The following is a 24,564-nucleotide window of genomic DNA, read 5'->3' as shown; positions in this document are numbered from 1 at the left end:
AAAAACGAAACTGAATTTAACTAAATTATGATTAAAAAAATTCTACTAGTTTTTCAAAGTGTACAAAAATAAATTGAAAATTGATGTTTTAACTGAAAATAAATTACTCCTTCTCAACCAATTTGGTGAAAAAGAAAAAAATTATATGAACCCAAAATAAAATTTAAAAGGGAAAAGGGCAAAGGAAAAGGAGAAATTAGGGAAATTAAGAAGAAAACAATGGCGCTTCCAATTCCAAGAACACAGTGGCAAAATTCAAATTCAAAATGGTTATATCTTCATTGCCAAAGTTAATCGCAGCAATACCAAAATCATTTCTCCTCCAATTTCGACAACCCCTCAAAATTTCCCAACCATTCCCCAAAACCCTCTCTATAATCACAAAAATGTCATCTTGGACATGCTCCAAGTGCACGTTCATCAATCCCTCCGCCCAGAAATCGCGCTGCGAAATCTGCCTCTCCGCGCCGCCTCAGCCGCCTGTATCACCATCGCCGCCGCCCGAATCCATGTGGTCATGCGCCGCTTGCACGTTGCTGAACCCGTATTCCAGCGCAAATTGCCAAATATGCGGCACTAGGGCCACCTCGACTATCGAAATCGACGACGATGATCTCGATTTCTCCGTCGGCAGCGTTTTCATGCCGCTCAAGGCTTGTAGCAGTGCCAAGGAAGACACTACTCGCGCCGATGGTTGTTCTGCTGAGTTGATTGTTGGTAATGGTGGTCGTGTTGATGGAGGGAAATTAGGTTTTTCTGCTGGATTGAGGGTTTGCAGTAATAAGAGAAAAGTTAGGGAGGAAAATGATGATGCAGGTGGCTCTTCAATTAGGGATTCAACTATGGCTATTCAAGCTAAACCTCTAGGTATGATCCTTGATGTTCTACCATTTCAAAATTTCACCCAAAGTTCTTATGGTAATTGTAATTTGTAAATGTCGATTATATACTATGCTACTGATCAAAATTGGGAGGCAGGGGCAACGAGATCATTGTATTGTTTTGGTTTCAGTTGATTGGGGTGGAATTGTTAAAGAGGCTTTGTTGTTGTGATCTTCTATGAATTGATGGATTGCTAGCTTATTTATCGCGTTGAATTTGCTCAACACTTAAGATTTATGGTGGCATTGTTTCTGCTAATTCAGTTTTGGTTGAAATTTCCATTGTACAGCACCTTGTGAAACTGATGTGAGCTCTGAATCCAAAACATGGAAGCTTCTGAGCTACAACGTTTGGTTTCGTGAAGATGTTGAGATGCACAAGAGGATGAGAGCAATTGGGGACCTTATCGAGTTGCACGCACCGGATGTTATGTGCTTTCAGGTGGTTTTTGATCTTGTTTTCATTCTTGATTCGATGAAGTTGAGAGTTCTTATGCTGATGCAATGATGTAGGAGGTTACTCCCAATTTGTATGACATCTTCCAGAAATCAGGCTGGTGGAAGGGGTACCGATGCTCGATTCCAGATGAGAATTCAATCACAGCACCATACTTCTGCATGCAGGTGATGTGATACTGTTAGCTGAAACTTTTATTTTGGTATTGGCTTTAAGAAATTTATAGTTACAGAATTGAACTTATCTAGGACTTAATAGTGATATGATTATTGTAATGCAACAATAATCATATGTGATGCAACAATAAACAATGCAAGAAAAGAGTATTATTTTTGGTTGTTGTTTTAAAAAAAAAATTCTACATCGTTACGGCCTTCATAGTATTGGAACGTCTTGCAGCTATCCAAATTGCCGGTTAAATCCTATAGCACCAAGCCCTTCCACAATTCCGTCATGGGGCGAGAACTCTGTCTCGCAGAAGTAGACGTGCTGCCAGGAACGACAATGGTCATTGCCACAAGCCACCTCGAAAGCCCCTGCCCAGCCCCTCCGACTTGGAACCAGATGTTCAGCAAAGAACGCGTTGTGCAGGCTAACGAGGCCGTGAGGTCGCTGGCGAAGCACGAGAATGTGATATTCTGCGGGGACATGAACTGGGATGATAAACTGGATGGGGCTTTTCCCCTAGCAGGTGGATGGGTGGATGCGTGGACAGAGCTGAAACCCAGAGAAGACGGATGGACATACGACACAAAGTCGAACAAGATGCTGTCTGGTAACCGGAGTCTGCAGAAACGACTGGATAGATTCATCTGCAAGCTGAAGGACTTGAAGATAAGGAATATTGAGATGATCGGTAGGGATGCGATTGCTGGTGTATCGTATATCAAAGAGAAGAAAGTGAAAGGGCAGGTGAAGGAGTTGTCTCTTCCAGTTCTGCCTAGTGATCACTATGGTTTGCTCTTAACAATCTCTACCTCTTAGCACAAATGCACTTCCATCATTTTTGTCTTTTCCCATAATCTTGAGATGAAGGGCCTCAAATATTTTGCCTTCACTGTTTATATCTCAACTTGATTGTGGAGTAGTAATCAATTTTCATTTTATGCCATTACATGACATATCTCAATCTGTTCATTTTCAAGAAGTGTCTAAACAGCTGAAGAAGAACATCTCACAAATTGGTGAGATGCCTTAAAACAGCTGGTTTTCTTTATGAGTATTGCATGTTTTGAAGATAAAGGGTTACAATATTATTATAGTAATAAGGTGGAGTAAACAGTAAAATAAGGCCAATTTGGATTTATATGATTGTCAATTAGGAAAGAAGACGAGAAAAGCTTTAGTTTTCAGAAGTAGGCTGAAATCTCTGCTAAATTGTTTTTGTGATGTTGAGTTGACCCACATTTACAGAGGCAACCACAGCTGTTATCACATGAACTTATTTATTTTAATTTATTAAATTAAATTTTGGGAGGGAATAAACTTCAGAGCTTCAGTTATGGCGCCTCACGAGAAGAGACAGAGGTGCCTACCCATGATCAAATACTGCCAAATATCACCCATTCTCAGATTGGATAAACCCTAAACTGAGATAATTTATACTGCATTACTCCACTCCTCGGAGTTTGATTGAGTAGTCTTACCAACTGAATCATGCTTCATCGTTCTTGAAGACCCAAACATAAAAGAAATTAGTATTCCATAATCCAAGCAGTGAGCAATTTAGGCAAAATGTGGATAGAAATAATGAATATGGTGATTGCATTATGTTTTGATTATTAATTATTAGTACGATATAAATAAATGAATAAAACATAGGGATATTGCTCCCTAAAACTATGAAATTCAGTCTAATTCAAGTAATTTCTATGAATTTTAAAATTGGTCTCAAATATCAGAAATTTTAAATTTCGTGTGTTATTTTTAATGGTAGGTCAATCACCATTTTCAATTGTTGTATATGCCTTTTTTTTATCCTACTTGACACAAACTTAAAAATTGGTTTAAAATATCATAAATATTTGATGATTATCCACGTACAATAAATTTTTGCTGAAAATATATTATTTGTAATCTAGTTGGGAAATAATATACTACTAAATGTAAAATTTGAGTAATTTAGACCAATTTTAAAGTTAGTAGAAAAATGTCATAATCTAGCCAAAGTTCAAATTTAATGTACCAATGTTTCGAAAGAATATAGTTAATTATAACATTTTTTGACTTGGGTAAGAAATTATAACTAATTAACGCGGTTTGGCGGTCTCTCCACAAAATATGGGGGATGACAGCCAACCGTCGCCTTAATAATTACAAACATGTTCTAAATCAGTCATCAATGTAACCTCGTCTCATAGTAGTATTATTTAATTAGTAGAAAGAAGAAGAAAAAATCGACAATAATTGCAATCACATGCTTTTTCACCACTCTACCTCTAATCAAGGCTGAACTCCGTCAACCGCGTTTTGTAAATTCTCCACCATTTATGTTTGAAGGTGCTTTAATAAGTCTAATTTTAATGCATGTAGAATGTAGCACTTCATGTGGCCAAATTGCAATTCTTCTTTATTTTAGTCAACGTGCAATGTCGTCCCCATCTCCTTAGATATTCACACATGAAGATTGATGGACCGTTCTGTTTTTGTTTCTATCAAATTGGGCGTTAAAAGCACTAGGGTCGGGCACAGTGAAGAAGGTTGTTGCCAGTATATCGGAAGACAGAAGCGGTGCAACCTAATGAAGGACAAACAAAATCTAAATTTAATGAAGTTTTCCTGCTCTCATGGACCGATAGTGAGGTCGGTCGACCTGCACCCAACTGGGTCCCCCATTGATTTGTATCCAAATTCCAAAATACTAGTGTTTGTGTTGTAAAGACTCCCCTTTGGTTGTAGTATAAAATTTCTCGTCATAGTTTTTGGTTAATCACATTGTTTATAAATTATGTACTCCCTACTTACTACTCATCCCAACTCCTTAGACATGAAAATCTAGGAAGCTATGTACAATTTTCTACAATCCCATATTTCATATGCAAAGTCCAGCATCGCCAAAACTTATAGCAATTCATTATCCAATAAATGTATTTTGGTTTTTAAATCTAACCCGAGTCTATACTTTCCAATAGTTCCATTGCAATGACATTAAATTTCATTCACTTATTAAAGCTACTGAGAAGTCATATTAATTTGATTGCCAACATGAATTCATGATTATATGTCGTCCTAGTCTAGGTTCCAAAATACTCCCTCCGTCCCCCATTAGCAGTCACAGTTTGACCGGGCACGGGTTTTAAGAAATGTAAAGAAAAGTTGGTTGAAAAAGTTAGTGGAATGTGGGACCCACTTTTTTATATTAGTTTTATAATAAAACGTGAGTGAAGTGAGTTAGTGGAATGTGGGACCTACTACCATTTATGGTAAAAATGAAGTGTGACTCTTAATTGAAGACGGACCGAAATGGAAAAGTGTGACTTTTAATAGGGGACGGAGGGAGTAAATTATAGTGTATATAAATAAATAAGTTAACATAAATGATAATTATTATGTTAGCAGCAGCAGGTGAGAGGGGCAAAACCGTCATTTCAGTACAATAAAGAAGGTGGTCATCTCTCTCAGCTCAATTAGTTGCAGTCACACTGTATATTCAAATTCACAAAATCATACTCATATAAGTATATATATATATATATACGTCCCTCCCCTTCCTTTCCCTTCCACTTTGCATTTGTTTTCTCCCCTCCTTTCCCTCCCATTTTTCAAGAAAGGAAGAAAAACGCAACTCCATTTTCCCCCATATTCCAAAAACACAAAGCAAAAAACTCTTTCACCATGAGAGGAGCCCACGGCGGCGCGTGCTCTCTCCTCGCCGCCCTCTCACTCCTCCTCGCCCTACATTCCGCCAACGGCGACAACCCCTACCGCTACTACACCTGGAAAATCACCTACGGCGACATTTACCCCCTCGGCGTCAAACAGCAGGTCCCTCTCTCATCTTCTTCCTCTTCTTCCCAAGCTCTCACCTTTCTTGGATTTTTCTTGAAGAATGTGTCTGTTGCAGGGGATTCTGATAAACGGGCAGTTCCCGGGGCCGACGATCGACTGCGTCACCAACGACAACTTGATTATCAGCGTCTACAACTACCTCAACGAGCCATTCCTCCTTTCATGGTAGCTGCATTCTTCATTCCTTCCTCTTCACCAATTGCGACCTTCTGTTTCATTATTGTCGCATTAAATGCTGTCCCATTTCCCAAATCTTGGCGCTAGGCCTCCTAGTTGTTTAATTGCTTCTGAATTTGGGATTAAAGGAGCTGTCTTTGGCCTAGATTTTGGGTTTGGGTGTGAATCATACACTTTTGATTGGTTAAAACTTAATAGAGTTATCATTTCTTGGTTTATGAAAGATTCTCTGTTGTTACTTGTTTGTGATTAGCACTCTCTTTTGGAGCAAGGGCTCAATGGGTTTTTTTGGGCGAAGAAAAATAATTAGACCCTTGTCGCCACTTCCCACGTGCTAGATCTATGGATCTCTGACATTTATGACATCTCTTATCTTTTGCTGTTTGTATATAAATAAATATTTGTATGTGAATGAGTAGGTATCCACGAGACACAAGTGTAAGTGGTATGCTGTGTAGGGCCAATGTACTAATATCTGTTCCTTGATCCATTCTTGGAATAATGGACCCTCAAATTAATGTAGTGTGTTTTTGGGCTAACTTAACCATGGTGTAATGGACTGATGTTTCTTGGTTATAGGAATGTAATGTCACTGTTGCAATGTATTGTAGCTTTCCCTTACAGATCATCTATGAATTAATGAGTAGTTGAATGAGTTTGGTGAACAAAATGTTAAATCTTTAGTCGAAAGGGCTTTGTTTCGAGTAATTGAGCAGCTCTTGTGTGTATCCCGATTGGTTTCGACCATCTTTGACAGGAACGGGTTGCAGCAACGAAGGAATTCCTGGCAGGATGGAGTGTCTGGAACAAACTGTCCGATCATGCCTCGTAGAAACTTCACTTATGCCCTCCAAGCAAAAGATCAGATTGGCACTTATTTCTACTTCCCATCACTTGGACTCCATAAGGCTGCTGGGGGATACGGAAGCATCAAAGTCTACAGCCGTCCTCAAATTCCTGTACCTTTCCCCCCGCCTGCTGGGGATTACGTCGTACTTGCTGGGGATTGGTTCAAGAGAAGTCAAAGAGTAAGCCAATCTTTTGACAATTCGTGTGGGAATTGATAGATTCACTGCATATTTTTTCTCACAAATGGTGTTCTTGCAGCAACTGAGATATTTCGTGGATGGTGGTCATAATCTCCCATTCCCTGATGGCCTCATCATCAACGGCCGTGGTTGGAATGGTTACACGTTCACCGTTGAACAAGGTTAATCGGCTTCTCAATGAACTAACTAAACTTAAAAGTAGTAGCAGCTTCATATCTCTAGCATGCCTTTCCTGTTTGTGAATTCGAAGTTTCTTTTCTGCAGGCAAAACATACAGGTTCAGGATATCGAATGTCGGGACTGCTACATCCTTCAACTTCAGGATTCAAGGACACTTGATGAAGCTGATTGAAGTAGAAGGATCTCACACAGTCCAGAACACTTACTCCTCTCTGGATGTCCATCTCGGCCAGTCTTACTCAGTCTTGGTCACAGCTAACCAGCCACCAAAGGACTACTACGTTGTGGCCTCGTCTCGTTTCACTTCCAAAGTGCTCACCGCTACTGCTGTCCTCCATTACCGTAACTCATTCACAAAAGTCTACGGTCCTCCACCCGGTGGACCTACCACCGAGGTTGAATGGTCTCTCAACCAGGCAAGATCCATCCGGTAACGAAGCTCTTACCTTGTTGTGTAACTGTTTTAGTAAAAATTTGATCTTTTGAGAGTGAGATTCTGATGCTTGGATGTTGATGGAACAGTCGGAACCTGACAGCAAGTGGGCCACGACCCAATCCACAGGGCTCGTACCATTATGGGCTGGTGAAGCCGGTTAGGACCATCATCCTTGCCAACTCTGCTCCGGTTATCAATGGAAAGCAAAGATATGCTGTGAATGGTGTGTCGTATATCTCCCCCGACACCCCTTTGAAGCTGGCAGACTACTTCAACATCGGAGGTGTGTATAGCACTGGAAGCATCTCCGACAGACCTAACTGGGGAAACGCCTATCTTGCCACCTCCGTCATCCAAGCTAACTACCGGGCTTATGTAGAGATCGTGTTTCAGAACTGGGAGAAGACTGTGCAATCATGGCACATGGATGGATATTCCTTCTTTGTTGTAGGGTGAGTTTTGAGTTCATCAACACTGTTAGATTTTACATATATCTCTTCCTCTAACTGTGTGAATGGAATAGAATGGACGGAGGCCAGTGGACCGAAGCAAGCAGATCGCGCTACAACTTGAGGGACACAGTCGCGCGCTGCACCACTCAGGTGAGAGCCTAAACCATACGAAAAAGACTGTTTTTTTGATCTTACATTGAACTCTAATCATCTGATTCAATGATAATCGCAGGTGTATCCGAGTTCTTGGACTGCCATTTATGTATCGTTGGACAACGTGGGAATGTGGAACATAAGATCCGAGGAATGGGCGAGGCAGTATCTGGGGCAGCAGCTGTATCTCAAGGTGTACACCTCATCGACATCGTATAGAGATGAGCTTCCGATACCCAAAAACGCTCTGCTGTGTGGGCGAGCGAAGGGGCATCGCACCAGACCTTTGTAGAAGACGCGGCACACTCATGGTCACGAGAGGGTGACTGAGCTTACCGTAGCAGCTGAATTTGAGCTCTCAGTTTGATTCTTGACTAGTTTATCAGAATTGATTTTGTACCACATTTATTCTAATGGAATGGGAATCATCACTACTGCCTTCTCAGAATCTTGATGTGTGTTTTTCATGTTCCCAACAAATATTCACCAAATTTTACAGTGGTGCAAGAATTTGATGATGAGTAAACAAGTAAAAAGTAGATGAACAAGATGAGTTTTAGTAGCCTATATAAAGCAGTCCTCTTTCCTCTCTTCTTCATCCAGAATCATCATACATTCAACATTCAAAAGGAAAAATGGCAATGAAGATAATTGTGTTCCTATTGGCTGCAGCGGCATTTGTGAGCGTGATCAACGGGAGGACCATGGCGGTTCACGAGAGCGGGGCTGACATGGAGGCGGAGCATTTCCGCCCCCACTTCAAGCCGTATCCAGGCTTCCTCGGTGGATATAGAGGCGGTGCTGGGGGCTTCGGAGGATTTGGCAAAGGCGGTGGATTTGGTGGAGGCTTTGGAAAAGGAGGAGTTGGCGGAGGATTTGGGAATGGCGGAGTCGGTGGAGGATTCGGTGGGTGGGACGGGTCGAATGGCGGGGCCGGGAGGGGAGCTGGTGGGATTGGAAGCAGCAAGCGCGGTGGTGGCAAGAGCCACGCTGGCAGCAGTGGCGGTGACGATATTGGTGCACCTGGTGACTATTCTGATGATGGATCGTCCCCATGAATGCAAGATGATTGAGTCGTATTCCGTTGATAACACAAATCTATCTTATCATTTTATTGTTTGTCGAAGTAATATGTAACCAAACTCGAAGCTATTCAATTATAATTATACTCACATTATATTACCATGATTTCAATGGCTCAAAAATTCTAAAAATTTCGTGAGTGTATAGTTGTGATTTGGTTTGTAGAGAGAAATGTCCCACATCGGAGTGAGAGACACAATACTAGCCAAGTGCCACTATAAAATGAGGAGGCGAATGGCCTTCTAAAATCACGCAGCCGTGCGTCGAGCCCATAGCGAACTATTCTTTCGCCTTTTACTAAAGAACTAGTGTTAACCCACGCGCTATGCGCGACTTGGAAAAAAATACTATGAATAGATCAAATAAAATAAGTGACAATATCATTGCATATATAAGATTAAAGATATTTAGGAAAAAATACCATTAGATAAGTGACAATATTATTTTATTAGACTTATATATCTAGAGTATAAAAAGCTAATAAAATGTTAGGGAACAACAACATTGTCTCGAAAAAAAATAAAATGATGAACTACAAACAAATAAAAAGCGCACATATAACTACAATTTTAAAAAATAAGTATGTACTATAACAATAAGATTATAAAGAACGAAAAGTATCAATAACACTTTTTTAAAAATTTACATATCTGAGTTAGTAAATTTAGTCAAATCAAATGACCGTTACTTATAACTAAAAATGTTACTATCAATTATATACACAATTATTATTTACAAATATTGAAAAGATTCATAACTAATAAATATTTAAAATCTAGCCTAAAATTTATAAATATTAAAACGACTAAATCAATTTTCTACCTGCACTATTTCAAAAATGTGGATATACTTTTATGAAATGAGAAATAATATAATTATATCAAATTCTAAACTCATAAATTATATTAATAATTTATTAAACTAATAAAAACTCATATAATCAAATAAGTTTAGAAACTAATAGTTGCATAAAAAACAAATGCTAATTCAACCTCTATATATGTTGTGGCTCAAAGTTAAAATATCTTAAATTACATGTTTCAATTTATTTAATAAATTTATTATTAAAAAAAATCTATATTTTAAATATATAAATTTGTTGGTACTAAATATAAATATGATTTAATAATATAGTTTGAGTGGTTCAAAACAAATTTAATAAAATTCACCAATTAGTTATGACAATTCAATATTACTTATCACCTCGAACGTTAGCAAATCCATCGTTGGTTTATTGAGATAGTTGTTGCAACGGTCTAACCCCTGAACTCCTCACTTTTAACAATACATTTTGATACTGATACTATAGTTCCTCACTTTTAACAATACATAAATAAAGAAGTGTTTTAATGCTTGGTTGGATTCATTAAATTAGCATTTGAGTATGTGCACTATCATTTCAACATTTTATTCAAAATTATCATATCATGTTATATTTGTAAAAAACTGTCTCGGCTTTATCTCCATGCACAATTATATCCCGTCATTTTTTAAGTTCTAACAAAAAAAAAAGATATTCAAAATTGTAGTACAACATTTTTAATTCACAACAGATTGAGTAAAACATTTTTGATGATCATAATATGATGAGTAATTTTCAAATAAAATGATAAAATGAAAGCGATAGAATCAATAATTTACCTATTTTGATATTCCAAATTTTATCTGTTTATATTTAATACATATATGATGAAGTTAATTAACACCCAACACCAAATGTTTGCTATTTGTATATTTTTAGTCCCTTGTTGATAATTTGCCTGAATAAGATATCAAAAGGTAAAAAATTCAATTATAAAATTTTGGATAGAAATAGAAATTCTTTTACTGGTATAATTTTTGCTCCAATTCCCATTATTTTTAAAGTAAAATAAAAAGAGAAAAAGACAATAATAGAAAGAAGAAGAAAAAAAAAACCCACCCTAGCAAAACCCCAACAACAAATCTCAACCCTCCAAATAACAAATAGAAAGAATTGCTCCTTCCATAATTTGATCACGAAACTAATTTGTAATGATTTTGGGAAATATTCCTTGAATCCTAATGCTCAACAAAAACCCAATAACAAATCTCAACCGTCCAAATAGCAAATAGAAAGAATTTCTCCTTCATAATTTGAGCACGAAACTAATTTTGTAATGAATTTGGAAAATGTTCCTTGAATCATAAGGCTCTGCAAGATAAAAAAAATATTAATTAATGATTTTAGATAAATAGTTAAAAAATATACTAATAAGATAAAAATGCTAAAACACATACCATAAAATCATGGAAAACACATTCCAAACTCACAACATTTGATTTGTTGTCCAGGTTTGGTCTTTACAAAAACACATACACCGAACTTTGATAATTGATGAAGTTAAGTTATGTTAGATTGTAGATCATTGAGGTAGATGAATTCTATAACGTCATTTTTCTTCTGGCAAAATTACAACATTAGCAAAACATACAAAAAAAATAATAAGGTAAATAGATGAATACAAATACTCCATACTACTATCTCATGGCCGTAGGAAGTTTCTTAAATTCTAGAAAATACTCGCCAATTTCAAAACAAAACTTGGTGGCGTTCGTGTCTTGTTTGTTTGATTGGATTTTTCATTGGTATTTATAGAGGTTATATCTGCGGATTTAAATTGTATACATTAATTCTCTATTAGTAATGATGTTAAATGGTGCAACGGTTTTCATTAATTAGCCAAGAGCGTTTCAAATAAAACGTTAATTGGCTTTGGAATCTTTCCAAAATTGAATATCAAATTTAATTAGTCTAAATTAATAAAAATACATAAAATGGTCGACCAATTAGTAAAAAATGGCTGCCTACTAACACTCTCATTTAATTAGTGGAATAAAATGGCTGTGAAATTAACGCTCATTTCATTAGTGGAAAACTGTTTTAAATTTAACGACCTGGAATCAATGATTACATAATTTACGTCAAATAAATTCTCATTAATATTTGCCTTTATTTTTATTTTTCCTAGTAGGCGTCCATTCTCATTCTACACCGCATTGTATTCACAAATATTTCAAATCTTAGTACCTTAAATTTATAAATATTAAAGTTCATACCTAAACTTTGTAAATATTCAAATTAAGGCCAAAACTCGCCTTTTATATACGTATAGATACCGTGTTCTCGTCGCTTATAAGCGGCATACGCCAATTTTTGGAGGGGTCTTCCTTTTTTAAGGACGTCCCCAAACAATATAGTCCGAGGTTTTAATTTATTGTTAGTGTTGTGTCACTGATAAATTTTAGGAGGCCAACTATTTTGAAAAGAAATTGAAGGCCTATTAATGATTTATTAGAGTAGATACACATAAGAAATTTTTGCTTTTCACAACCAAATAAGTGTTAATTAAGTGGGATAGAGTGAGTATTAAAGATAAACACGAACACATAGTTGTGTATTTTTTGTGCTCATTTTGGCACTACTTAAAAATGTAAACTTTCAACTTAGGACACTAATTTTTTTAATATTTTATTTTTGCTATATATCAGTTTATTTATATAAAAGATCAAATCAAAGATGATCCTCTTACTTTTTACCTAACAAGAAATGATCAGTTCTAATGAAACTATCCATAAAAGGAACATTTTCCAATAGACCAATATTAATGAATTGAATGGACATTATTCAGATATGAATATTTTTGTCCTTTATCTATACACTTACCTTACATTTATTAACACTCTATTCGTCATTGGCCTTTCTTCTCCTAAGTTTGAATTTGAGGTTAGAAGAACATGCTTTGTCCATTAGGTAGATTTGCACATTTGATAAAGCAATAATATTGTTATAAGCATTTATTATCCAAATCAAATTTTCAACACTTCATTTACAATCGATAATTATCATTTATATCGATAGCTAAAATTTCTTTAAACACTAATACGAGCCGAATCGACATTGAAAATTCTCATTGCGGATCAACCTTATTTGTTTTGACCATTAGGTAATCAATAGTCGAATAATCGAACAATCAAGTACTCAACCTTAAATAGAATCATCCTTTGTCATAATATCCCTTTCTTCCCCTAAAAATATAGATTAACACTGTAGTAATACAGGGTGTGGAGAAAAATATTTAAAAGTAAAAAAAAATCTAATTTGATAGACGAACTAAAATACTAAATAGATTAATTTTTGAAATGAAAGAATAGTATTTCGTAAAATAGCCCAATTATGGAGCCCACACTGGTATTGGATCACTAAACCCTAGTTAAGCCCTCCTTCTCCCTCAACGCTGCTTCTCTTCTTCTTCTTCGTCGCGCAGACACACAATCCGCCGCCGCCGTCGACAAATTCACTAACGCACTCTTTCACGGAGCTCGGAAGCGATGGCGGACGTCGTTCAATTCAAGCTCGAGCGCATGCTCGACGAGCTAGACGACCTAGAGCGCCGCGGTTTGTTCAGCCGCCGCGAGATTGCCGAGATTGTCAAAATGCGCCGCAAATTCGAGTACCGCCTCAAGCGTCCTAGTCCCCTGAAGGAAGACTTTTTGACCTACATAGACTACGAAAAGCAGCTCGACGCCCTCCGCGCCCTCCGTAAAAAATCTCTCGAGAGGAAATCCGGCGGCGATAAATCGAAAAAGACGATCTCGGATTACGCCGGCGTTGCCAGGATTCTCCTCATTTACCGGCTCGCCACGAATCGGTTTAAGGGAGATATCGAGCTATGGTTTCAGTACCTCGAATTTTGCAGGGCGCGAGGTCACGGCAGGATGAAAAAAGTAATCTGCTGCATTTGCTTCAAATTATTGCTTTTACTTAGTATTATAGGTGTTTAGGAACAGATTTTCAATAGTTTAAATTTTATTTCTGTTTACATTTATGCATAATCCTATTTGAATTTGAATGATAGGGTTTTCAGTTATTGGATATCTTATCGTGGTGTGATTATGTTAGGCATTGGCTCAATTAGTCAGATTTCATCCAAAAGTACCTGGTGTGTGGATATATGCTGCGGCTTGGGAGTTCGACAACAATCTGAATGTTGCTGCTGCCCGTGCTCTGATGCAAAATGGTTTGAGGTCCTGTCCAGCTTCTGAGGATCTATGGGTGGAGTATCTTCGCATGGAACTCACGTACCTTAACAAGTTGAAAGCTCGAAAGATTGCCTTAGGTGAGGGTAAAGCTAGTGGCAAGAAGAATGCTGATGAGCAACAGTGGAGAGAGGAGAACCAGGACTTGTTCATGTCTTTGGATGAGAATGTGGATAAGATATCTAGCTCTCAAGAAAAACCGGATGTGTTCAGGGAGCATGGCTTGACCCTCCTTGATACTGTCTATAGTGGTGCGATTGAAGCCTTACCAACTTCCTTCGGTCTAAGAACTCGGTTTCTGAATATACTTGAAGCAACAGAGTTGGTTAATTCAGAAGAAATGCGAACAAAGATACACCATGACATGAAAAGGGATTTTTCAAAGGATCCTCAGTACTGGGACTGGCTTGCTAGAGTTGAAATAGCTGATACCAAAGGAGTAAATTCTGTGCAGTTAGGCAGAGCAGTTCAGGTATTAACTTTTAGCAATATTTTGGATTTGCAAAATTTTGAAGCTTATGCGTGGTTGCTGGTCCTGATTCTTTATTATTGCTAGAAATGTTGAAGTATGTAATCGCATATGCTTTTTTTTCTGATACTCTTTTATACTCTTAGAGGGCGTTTACTTTGAGTAATATGATGTAGATAGATAAAAATAATCCAAATTAATCCATCATTTACTTAGATGGATTGATTAATTTTAAACTTGTTTCACCATCTTATCTTGAAATACTCAGTCCTATATTATACTAGTCTGTACTATCAGTCTATCACTCAAAGTAAACACCCCCTTTATCTCCAGTTTTAATCAATACTCACCTTGTACATATGCCTCTTCCTAGGTTTATGAGGAGGGTTTAAAGTCTACGCCATCACCTATCATGGCTGGACTTTATTTAAAGTTCCTCATGGAAGCAGTTGATAGGGATGGAGAAGGTGTCATTCAATTCGACACTCATGCTCCTGCCATTGAGATTGTTTCACATATTTTGGAAGTATTTGAGAAGGCTGAGAGCCTTGGCTGCATTAATGAAGATCTTGCTTGCCAACATGTTTCATATCTTTTACACTTAAGTAAATTGGTTGAAGCCAAGATGCTCGCAGAAAAACTCTGCTCTGGAAAGTTTCCAAATGCAGTGAATTTATGGACTTTACGACTCACCATAGAAATGAAGTGTATTCAGAATAAATCTCTCACACCGAGCAAGGCTGATCTGCTCTATATCTTCGAATTGCTGAGAAATATTCTGAAGAAACTTAGCGTTTCAGAAGCAGAGAGTTTGTGGATTATGGTATGCTTAAATTTTCTAATGCTTTATTTATGTAGTTTTCCCAAAATAAATACTACTCCTACTTTAAAAATGTTAATGCCACCGTTCCTGTTATTCATCCAGAGGGGTTTTATTACATCAAGTCATTATTTTTTTTCCTTACTTTTTAGCTTTTCTAGTTCTCAACATAACTTGGTGGACTTTACTTATGATTGTTGCTGTAGGGGCTGAAATATTTTGCAAATCAGAGACGTCATTTTGACGAGCTTGTTGAGATGTCAGTTCTATTATTGGCCAAAGATGGTGGAAATGATAGCGGTTTTTCACTCTCATCAACTATTGTAAATTATGTACTTCAAAGGGATGGAGTTAAAAGTGCAAGAGAGATGTATAAGAGGTGGTTTCTCATGTAGTATTATCTTTGATTCTTTTTAGTACTACTATTTGTATATGTAATGACATAGTATTTCATAGTATGACGCTGATATTGTATCCTTTTTCTCAACTGCAGATTTCTTGCTTTACCACATCCTGGACTTAAACTATACAGAGATTGTATCGAGCTAGAGTCGAACCTTGCATCTGCTGGTGATAAGACTGGTCTGACCAATGCCCGGAAGCTATATGAATCTGCGCTTACAACTTATGACCAAGATGCAAGCCTATGGCGTGACTATCACTGCTTGGAGATAAAGGTAAATCCTGAGTCTCTTATCTCAATAGTCAATACACAAACACCATATGCAGTAAAAAATGAAAAATAGGTGTTAAATTGCTAACTTTTATCAACCTTTTCATTTGTTTAATGCTCCTATTTGGTGCTCTTGTGGACATGGTTTTAATATAATTCTACTCTTCATTTACCAGATGGGAACTTCAGAAACTGCTGCAGGTGTTCATTGGCGTGCTAGAAAAACCCTAAAAAACAATGCTGCCCAGCTCTTATCTACAAAATCATGACGACTTATGTATATCTTAAATCGTTAGCTTTGAGCTAGTTGTTTGCGTTTCATTTTGATTGTTGTATTGCAATATATAAGGAAACAAAGAGCTAAAGCTGTAATTCAATTTTGTTTTCATTTTTTTGGAGGCAAGGATTTGAGTAAACACAATCATTTCATCACATTTATTCTTGTGTATCTTCACCGGACAATCTTACTTCACTTTGAATACAAGATAAGTAGCTGTAATATTGTAGAATAAGGTAGTATTGAGATAAAATGATGTAAGATGCATTTTCTAAGCTTGTATTATTGTTGCTAAAATGTCTCAATAGCTACCTGTTGGCAATATTATACATAATATTTTTGATAACTCTCTTCACACTCTTGGCCACTGTGGACTCACAACCTGCAATAACAAGAGCTGAATAGACTAAGGCAACATTTATATCACAGTAAAATCAGTTTAGGCTGATTTGTTATAAGCTAGAAGTAGAACAATTCTCTAGAGATGGCCGCCCACCTCAAGTGTGCTAAATACAAGTCTCATTCTGCTGGCTACGAGCGATGGCTCTTCCGCGCAGCCCATCACTGCCATTTGCTCCAACTGGAGAGTTTTCACCGGGAGCCTTGATTCCAGTCGTATATGCACGGAGAAGCACACCATTCTTAGTGATAATTAATCAGCGGAAGCTATACAAAGGGGTACATAACATATTCGGATTGCAGAAACGCGCGATGTCATCAACATGAAGACATAAAAAGTTGACATCATCACCACTTACCAGGCCATTCCTCTCATGTAGTAGGCATTTGCTATAATTGCACAGAAGCCCTTCCAAGAGATCAGCATTTCTTCCGACACCGGAGGACTGGATGACCATCTGACTACGGTTGGTTGTGGTGTGCAAAGAATAGTTATGAACACAATGCTCAGCCACATTATACATTCATCCACCTGAAGCAAGTGGCATTGGTCATAACACATAGTGCCGGAGAAACAGGTTTTGTTGCCACCCTCGGCCATGGAAATGACATAAGAGTATTCAAACAAGAAAACGAATCAGCATATGTCGATGAAAAGCAATGAAGCTATGTAGGGGCTCACTTCCTGGGAGATAATGCTGGACCTTAGACCAGTATTTCCACCATAAGTTTGCATTGCCTCAATCTCAACACCAGATTCCTTCATATCAGTCAGCTCTTTCCTCAAGCCCTCGTCCGTGCATCCCAATTCGTATGCGTTTACACCAGCGCTGATGAACTCCTACGAATCATACCATCAGCATCTCCTTCACTAATGAAATAAGCTAACAAGGGGCCAAAAGCTAACTATAGAATATACTTTCAAGTTGTCACCTCCTCCACGCTCTACATAATTCCTGTACCGCCTCAACAAACTGATTGCTATATTACGTGATGACCGGTACTCATTTTCTGGAGAAATAGAATCTTGAGAACGGCACTAGAAGTAGACAGAAACACCGCATAATAAGTCAATCACAATCAAATATATCTACTTATTCATCAAGACTAGATGTGTGTGCTTTGTTGCTGAATAATGGCAAGAAAAAAAACTCACCAGCCACCTTCTTGAAGTGATTTGGTGGGAGAAACCGTGTAGTTTGAGTTGATTACTGAAATTTTGAGGACAAGACCAGTTCGACCGGTGAAACTTGGAATTGCAAGTATGAAACAAGGGCTTTATTATATGTATGGATTTGGAGTTGGTAGTCTCTTGAAGCACATTCAAGTCCATAGGTGTTTGGCAAATGTTAAAGGTAACTGTCAACATAGTTGAATCAAGAGCTTCAACCTGAAACAACAAATGGAGTTTTGCTTCAACATTTTAGCTCAAGAATCACTGAATTAGGCAACAAACCAAGAACAAAATCAGCATGCTTAGTGCAACTCAGTATCACATAATCAGCAAACTTGTTTAAAGATATACCCACAAATAACCATTGAATCTTCCTATGTAAAAAACAGCATATGAAAGGAAACCACAACCCAACTAACTAGAGCTTTAATTGAATAACTACTAGCATGTTTTAGTAGGATTATAACCCAATAAAAACTAAAAATTAACTTATGATCACATGATTGGCATCATCCCACCCAACAAAGAAACAAAAAAAATAAAAATACGAACTTTGAGGAGAACTTAAAATAACCTTAAAAGGGTCTAGACACTTTCATCAGCAACACAAGAAATTGACTGCTTTATCAGAAAAGGAAATTGAACTTCACAGGATCAATTCTTAGGAGATAAATACGAAAGTGGATATAGAAGAGATATGAGAAGAATCTGAAATAATTTCGATGGGGGCCACGAATTTAGTGAATGGCTGTGGAGATTACGCAACAACGAATTATGAATCCCCAGAAATTTGAAAATCACACGCACTCGATTTTTCTGGCTGCGGGCGTTTTGGAGCTTCCAAAAACAGATTCATCCGACGTCGTTTGGTGGAACTAATCCCAGTGGTCCTTATGCTTTTGAATAATCCCATTTCAGTCCCCGAAATTTGTTATTTTTGATGAATTAGCCCTCTTTCTTTATTTGTGTTACTATTTTCAGTAGTCAGCCAGTGTCTGTCAATTGGTAGATGTTTCAGTATTACCATGGCCATGAACTTTGCTGTATAATCACCTTACCTAACACAAAATAGTGTGGTTGGACTATAAAAGTGAAATCCAATTATAAAAAATGATTTCTTTTTTGGTTGGTGGATCAGATTCAATCTTTTCATAAACATAAAATAGTGGTGCAATTTACACTAGAAGCAGACAAAGGGGGAAAGGGTAATTGAATATCTATCACCACTCACTCAAGATTGGTCTTGATCTTGCTGAGAGAGCCTCCTCCACCCACTAAATCCTTTATTTCTTTTACCCATTTTACCCAATTTCAATCAAATAACGTAAATTATACCGCAAATCGAATATATATGCATCGTATAGATACTTGACAAGAAAAAAGAATCCTTCATCAGTTGTTGAGGTACTGGATTTCTTTCTCTGTTGATACTCAATGCATTACGCATTGCATTTCGCAATGGGTTTGCTCAAGATCGTGTTTTTTTCTTCTTGCTAATTCGCATTAGTATGTCGATTTTGTTTCTTTTTCTAACTCTAGGTTGGTTGGTGAGATAATCTTCTTTATTACGCTAATCCGATCTGGTTTCATTAATTCCAATTTTTCTCTGTTTTACTACATTCGATGAGATTATGTTACAAATGTTTTATATTGCTTGGTTGCCGATTGTGCTATTGATGGAAATGTTGGATTTTGCAGTTATTCTGTAGGTTCAATTTTGTGTTAGTTGCGTTGCTTACAAACTGTATGATAAAAAGCCTCGCCGAGCTTTAACTTGTTTGCCTCTGTCTTTTCTTGATGAGTTATCGTTTGAATTAGCCCACCTTTAGTGAATTTCATCATTTTCTGCAATTAGGTGCTTATAAATATGAGGGGAGGGGGATTGTGGCAGCTTGGTCAATCAATTACCCGTCGCTTGGCTCAGTCGGATAAGAAAACAGTTGCTCGTCGATGCTTTGCATCAGAGGCGGACCTCAAGAAGACAGCTCTGTACGACTTCCATGTCGCCCATGGTGGGAAGATGGTCCCTTTTGCAGGCTGGAGCATGCCGATTCAGTACAAGGACTCGATCATGGACTCCACGCTCAACTGTAGGGAGAACGGCAGCCTCTTTGATGTTGCACATATGTGTGGTCTGAGTCTCAAAGGAAAAGACTGCATCCCCTTTCTTGAGAAGCTCGTGATTGCTGATGTCGCTGGCCTTGCACCCGGAACAGGGACTTTGACTGTTTTCACTAATGAGAAAGGTGGTGCGATCGATGATTCAGTTATCACTAAGGTGACTAATGAGCACATTTACTTGGTTGTGAATGCTGGATGCAGAGACAAAGATCTTGCCCATATCGAGGAACACATGAAAGCGTTCACATCGAAAGGTGGGGATGTTTCTTGGCATATCCACGATGAACGATCTCTTTTGGCCCTCCAGGTCAGTCTTTACATTTTAGGCTTTCGATATTCTTCGAGATGTTGTTCTTTTGAGCAGCGTCTCATGATAAGTCGAAGGAGCGACTCCAATAACATTAGTACATGTATTAGGTTTCTAACAAATCAGAACGATTGAAAACATTATGTCGATTCAACTTAGTAGTACTAATTACCTGGTGATTGCTGTACTCACGTGCCTCATTTCTCTTAATATCTCGGTGCAGGGACCCCTTTCTGCCCCGGTTTTGCAGCACTTGACGAAAGAAGATTTGAGCAAACTGTACTTCGGTGAGTTCCAGGTGTTGGATATCAACGGGTCACTTTGCTATCTCACAAGAACAGGGTACGTTGCTTTATTTGGCTCGTCTTCATAAATGTTTACTGAGTAATCGGTCTTTAAGTGATGGCTCGAACTATTAGAATTTTTGCATAGTCGATACGCAGTTCTCTGCAACAGTTGGTTAAGTTGGTAAACTCTCAGGTACACCGGTGAAGATGGTTTTGAAATATCAGTCCCGTCTGAGAATGCAGTCGATCTGGCAAAAGCCATTCTAGAGAAATCCGAAGGCAAAGTGAGGCTGACAGGGCTAGGTGCTCGGGACAGTCTTCGTCTAGAGGCTGGCTTATGCTTGTACGGAAACGACATGGAGCAACACACAACCCCTGTCGAAGCAGGACTCACATGGGCCATAGGGAAGCGGAGAAGGGCAGAAGGCGGATTCTTGGGCGCAGATGTGATACTGAAGCAGATTGAGCAAGGGCCATCTATCAGGAGAGTCGGGCTCTTCTCTGCTGGCCCGCCTGCCAGGAGTCACTGCGAGATTCAAGACGAGAAGGGCCAGAACATAGGCGAAGTCACGAGTGGAGGATTCAGCCCTTGTCTAAAGAAGAACATAGCCATGGGGTATGTGAAATCTGGACACCACAAGAATGGCACCAAACTGAAGATCGTCGTACGAGGGAAGGTCTACGACGGATCCATCACTAAAATGCCTTTTGTTCCTACCAAGTATTACAAGTCACCTTGATTTCTTCTTATTTGTCCAATAACTGTTGCTTCTGAGGTACTACTTTTTCTGGTGAACTCAAAAATGGTGCAAATCAACTATCAAATTTCATGTCATGGAATTTTTTTATAACTCTTTTCCTTTTGTTTTGCGGTTGGATTGATATTTTTGTAGGAGTTTGAAGTTGATAAAGTGCCTCTGCAATTTGATGATGTTTGTGAAATATAGGTTTGCTTGGTTAAGAAATGTTACCACCCAAATAAAACTTTTGGCATACCCAAATGAGTTATTATCTCGCCGACGACATCTATCCAAAATGACCATACGTTGGCCAAGCCCATTTCGTGTCCAACTTATCCTAAAGGGAAAAGTGCTCATAATGGACATGAAATAAGCGTTCAGTGTTCGCAAGCACAGTTCATGATCGTGAAAGGTCCGATGCATATTTGGTACAAGGATGTACTCATCAATATCTTGTATGTATGCATTATATTGCACAAAACGATAATCAATAACTATTGCATAACATGGTAATCGATACTGAAGGAGCTAAAACCCCTATTTAGAAGACGAACACACATGCAGTGCGTCAAGCTCTTGGATCGCAAGTGGAAACCCATCTCGAGTGTGCATTCAAGCTCAAACATTCCGAGATTATCAGCTTTATCATTTGTGGTCAATCACAAACCAGAACCAACTCCAACACGATTTAATTGAAGAACTCGGGATGTGCTTTGGTTCCCTCTATGAATGAATGACATATTTTTTTCTTTTTAATTACGATGCATTTTTCTTGTTTAAATTACGTATTTTATTGCTAAATAAAGATTGGGGAGATTTTGATATAATAAACCAACCAAAGATTATTTATAAGTAATACATGATGCATAAGTAGTTTCATAACAATTCTACCTGCATTTCCAACAACCCAATATTTTAGCTTCCAATGGAGGAGGATTCAATAGATTTAAAATAGTAGTATGAAAATATGTAAACTTTTAAGATGAACGAATAAAAATTTCGGAAGCTGTTGCGAAGATACAGAGAAATTGATTTGAAGGTGCGAAATCTTTTACACGTAAAAGTAGTTGAGTATTGAAAGAGAAAATAAGTGAATTGTGGGTGGCGGCAGTATAAATGAAGGCGGAAATAAAAGGGGATATTTGTGAAGTAAAAGAGGGGAATATTCTATAAACCGTTGACAGTTGAGGAGCAGATTTTCGTAGCACCCGCCCTTCCCCACCGGGCCTCACCTCTATTTACTCACAGTCCTATGATTTATCTCATCTCACCACATTCAATTCAAGATTCACACTCTCTAGCTGCAACTGTGGAGTGAGAATTGAGAAAGAAAGATGGCGTCAGTGGCCAAGCAGTATCTGGCGCAGCTCCAGCAACACCCTCTCCGAACCAAGGTCACCTCACCTCTCCTTCACTTCCCCTTTCCTTGAGTATTTGATTGGATTGTCTTGTATTGTATAATCTGTATTGTTTCCCCCTCCGATTCTAGGGTTGATTGTAAAAAGATGTGATTTTGAATTGAGTTTTGCAGATGATAACCGCGGGACTGCTGTCGGCGACTAGTGATATTGTGGCCCAGAAACTCTCTGGCATTCCCAAGCTTCAGCTCAACCGACTTCTTCTTAAAGTGGTAATGTTTGATTCCTCAAATTTTATCATTCAACAACCAAACTGTGGAATACTTATATGATTCTTCAACTTTTCAAATACTAGCTTATTCTTGAGTGATGCTTTTTTGATGTGATGGATTATTGAGATATCTAAGAAATAGCCAGAAAATCCAGTGTGATGATTCTGGTAGTTCCCTTTTACTGATTTGTTAGGCAGATGAGGTAATAGATGGCCGCCCTATTATGTTTAGCCTATGGGGGTCGCCACAGATTTATTGCTGGTTTGGTACTGATCTTGAACCGTCCCTCCCGTTTCTTCTTCAATATCGTGTGTTTGCCTAATATTCCCTACTTATTTCGAAAATTGAAGGTCGTTGAGTCGTTTCTAATAGGCTATTATATGAAACATTCTTAGTATCTATTCTGATGATACAAGCAACTCGTTCCGTATCTAGAAGCTCTGCTGGTCCTAAAGACTGATGCTAAGAATGTTTTAGACACTCTTACAAGCAAATACATTGAACATTTGTGGATGCACTTATTGACAGGTTTTCATAGTTTTCAGACATTTGCATTAGATGACAATAGTGACGAGTTCAAGTTGTTCCAATACCGCCATATTTCTGCAGTTACTCGTTATGATTTAAATCCATAAAATGCAGATATTCGGGTCAGCTTATTTGGGGCCATTAGGGCATTATTTCCACATATTGCTGGATAAAATTTTCAAAGGGAACAAGGACACCAAAACTGTAGCTAAGAAGGTACTCCCGATTCTTGTGTTAGTAAGAAATACTTCTATCAGCATTTCTGATGCCTCGATGATTCTTCCTCATAAACAACGAAACTAAAAATGACAGAATTGAATCCTTTCAGGTGGTGCTGGAGCAACTTACAATATCACCTTGGAACAACCTGATGTTTATGATCTACTACGGCTTAGTTATCGAGGGTGAGTCTACACCACAGCTTCTCTCACTTTTAAGTAGTACAATTCTCCGTTGTTATGGCTCCTTAGTGAAATGCTGTCGAATGGCACAAGAATCAAGTTAGATGGTAGGAACATACGAATCTCACAAAATGGTGAACGAGAACGCATATAATTTGTATTCCGTGTACGATTTGATTAACTTGTATTTATAATTTGCACAGGGAGGTCCTGGTTCCAGACAAAATCTAAAATCAAGAAAGAATATCCGACTGTCCAGTATACTTCGTGGACAGTAAGTGAAGTTTGAAGTTAAACGTTTTGGTTTTAATGTTATGCTGTTAATTCATTGAGAAAGGCTTAAATATTTGATTTATGCAGTTCTGGCCTGTGGTTGGATGGGTGAATCATCAGTATGTGCCACTGCAGTTCCGTGTTATTCTCCAAAGTGTCGTTGCTTGTTTCTGGTACGGTATATTTGCTCGTCCGATCCCGGAGAGGGATGTGTTTCCATCAATGTTTCTTATTCTCATTTTGTTGTATGATTTACAGGGGAATATTTCTGAATCTAAGAGCCAAGTCTCTTGCAATTGCTAAACCTTGAGGAGATGAGGAAGTATGTTGTTTGGTTTGGAAATTGTCACCTTGTTTAGCGTAGTCTATTATTTCTGCACTGAAAACTATAATATGTATTGTTTGAGCCATGGTGTTTTAAAACTAATTAAAATTATTCCTATATTATGTTGAATCGATCGACTATGAAAATTGCAATATTCTTGAAGCAAGAACAACACATCTTATGGAAAAAAATATTAATAATCTCTC

General features: G+C 38.0%; 6 protein-coding genes across 7 annotated transcripts; 5 read left to right on the top strand and 1 right to left on the bottom strand.

Annotated features, from left to right (window-relative positions):
* The first annotated feature begins 208 nt into the window (after nt 1-208).
* LOC125204358 (endonuclease/exonuclease/phosphatase family protein) lies at nt 209-2,452 on the top strand. Its single transcript, XM_048102996.2, has 4 exons — nt 209-867; nt 1,172-1,323; nt 1,395-1,505; nt 1,738-2,452. Exons 1-4 carry the CDS (start codon nt 267-269, stop codon nt 2,320-2,322), a joined length of 1,449 nt encoding a protein of 482 aa, XP_047958953.1. The 5' UTR covers nt 209-266; the 3' UTR covers nt 2,323-2,452.
* A 2,575-nt stretch (nt 2,453-5,027) lies between these two features.
* On the top strand, nt 5,028-8,981 carry LOC125187926 (L-ascorbate oxidase homolog). Its single transcript, XM_089065693.1, has 8 exons — nt 5,028-5,322; nt 5,402-5,511; nt 6,281-6,551; nt 6,631-6,733; nt 6,837-7,182; nt 7,275-7,640; nt 7,712-7,790; nt 7,873-8,981. Exons 1-8 carry the CDS (start codon nt 5,173-5,175, stop codon nt 8,083-8,085), a joined length of 1,638 nt encoding a protein of 545 aa, XP_088921819.1. The 5' UTR covers nt 5,028-5,172; the 3' UTR covers nt 8,086-8,981.
* A 4,245-nt stretch (nt 8,982-13,226) lies between these two features.
* On the top strand, nt 13,227-16,328 carry LOC125204351 (U3 small nucleolar RNA-associated-like protein). Its single transcript, XM_048102985.2, has 6 exons — nt 13,227-13,622; nt 13,798-14,406; nt 14,777-15,226; nt 15,430-15,602; nt 15,717-15,900; nt 16,073-16,328. Exons 1-6 carry the CDS (start codon nt 13,227-13,229, stop codon nt 16,163-16,165), a joined length of 1,905 nt encoding a protein of 634 aa, XP_047958942.2. The 3' UTR covers nt 16,166-16,328.
* On the bottom strand, nt 15,649-18,548 carry LOC125204369 (orotidine 5'-phosphate decarboxylase). Of its 2 annotated transcripts, XM_089065911.1 has the most exons (8): nt 18,321-18,548; nt 17,729-17,962; nt 17,492-17,611; nt 17,255-17,413; nt 16,932-17,104; nt 16,670-16,775; nt 16,486-16,555; nt 15,649-15,884 (listed from the first exon to the last, which is right to left on the bottom strand). In XM_089065911.1, exons 2-7 carry the CDS (start codon nt 17,939-17,941, stop codon nt 16,526-16,528), a joined length of 801 nt encoding a protein of 266 aa, XP_088922037.1. In that variant the 5' UTR covers nt 17,942-17,962; nt 18,321-18,548; the 3' UTR covers nt 15,649-15,884; nt 16,486-16,525. The 2 variants fall into 2 exon arrangements, with proteins under 2 accessions (XP_088922037.1, XP_088922036.1); XM_089065910.1 differs by lacking the exon at nt 15,649-15,884 and having other exon boundaries at nt 16,398-16,555.
* A 387-nt stretch (nt 18,549-18,935) lies between these two features.
* Nucleotides 18,936-21,296, top strand: LOC125204360 (Glycine cleavage T-protein family). Its single transcript, XM_048103010.2, has 4 exons — nt 18,936-19,150; nt 19,602-20,174; nt 20,398-20,516; nt 20,655-21,296. The coding sequence occupies exons 2-4, from the start codon at nt 19,614-19,616 to the stop codon at nt 21,199-21,201; spliced, it is 1,227 nt and encodes a 408-aa protein (XP_047958967.1). The 5' UTR covers nt 18,936-19,150; nt 19,602-19,613; the 3' UTR covers nt 21,202-21,296.
* A 1,019-nt stretch (nt 21,297-22,315) lies between these two features.
* On the top strand, nt 22,316-24,487 carry LOC125201029 (peroxisomal membrane protein PMP22-like). Its single transcript, XM_048098902.2, has 7 exons — nt 22,316-22,595; nt 22,733-22,831; nt 23,474-23,575; nt 23,688-23,763; nt 23,964-24,034; nt 24,121-24,206; nt 24,292-24,487. Exons 1-7 carry the CDS (start codon nt 22,536-22,538, stop codon nt 24,341-24,343), a joined length of 546 nt encoding a protein of 181 aa, XP_047954859.2. The 5' UTR covers nt 22,316-22,535; the 3' UTR covers nt 24,344-24,487.
* The last annotated feature ends 77 nt before the right edge of the window (nt 24,488-24,564 follow it).

Source organism: Salvia hispanica, chromosome 2 (genome assembly GCF_029641045.1).
Source record: "Salvia hispanica isolate PSC_SH4W2 chromosome 2, Shi_PSC_v1, whole genome shotgun sequence".
Taxonomy (NCBI): domain Eukaryota; kingdom Viridiplantae; phylum Streptophyta; class Magnoliopsida; order Lamiales; family Lamiaceae; genus Salvia; species Salvia hispanica.
The sequence above is the reverse complement of the archived record's forward strand: the minus strand, read 5'-3'. Positions and strand labels throughout refer to the sequence as shown.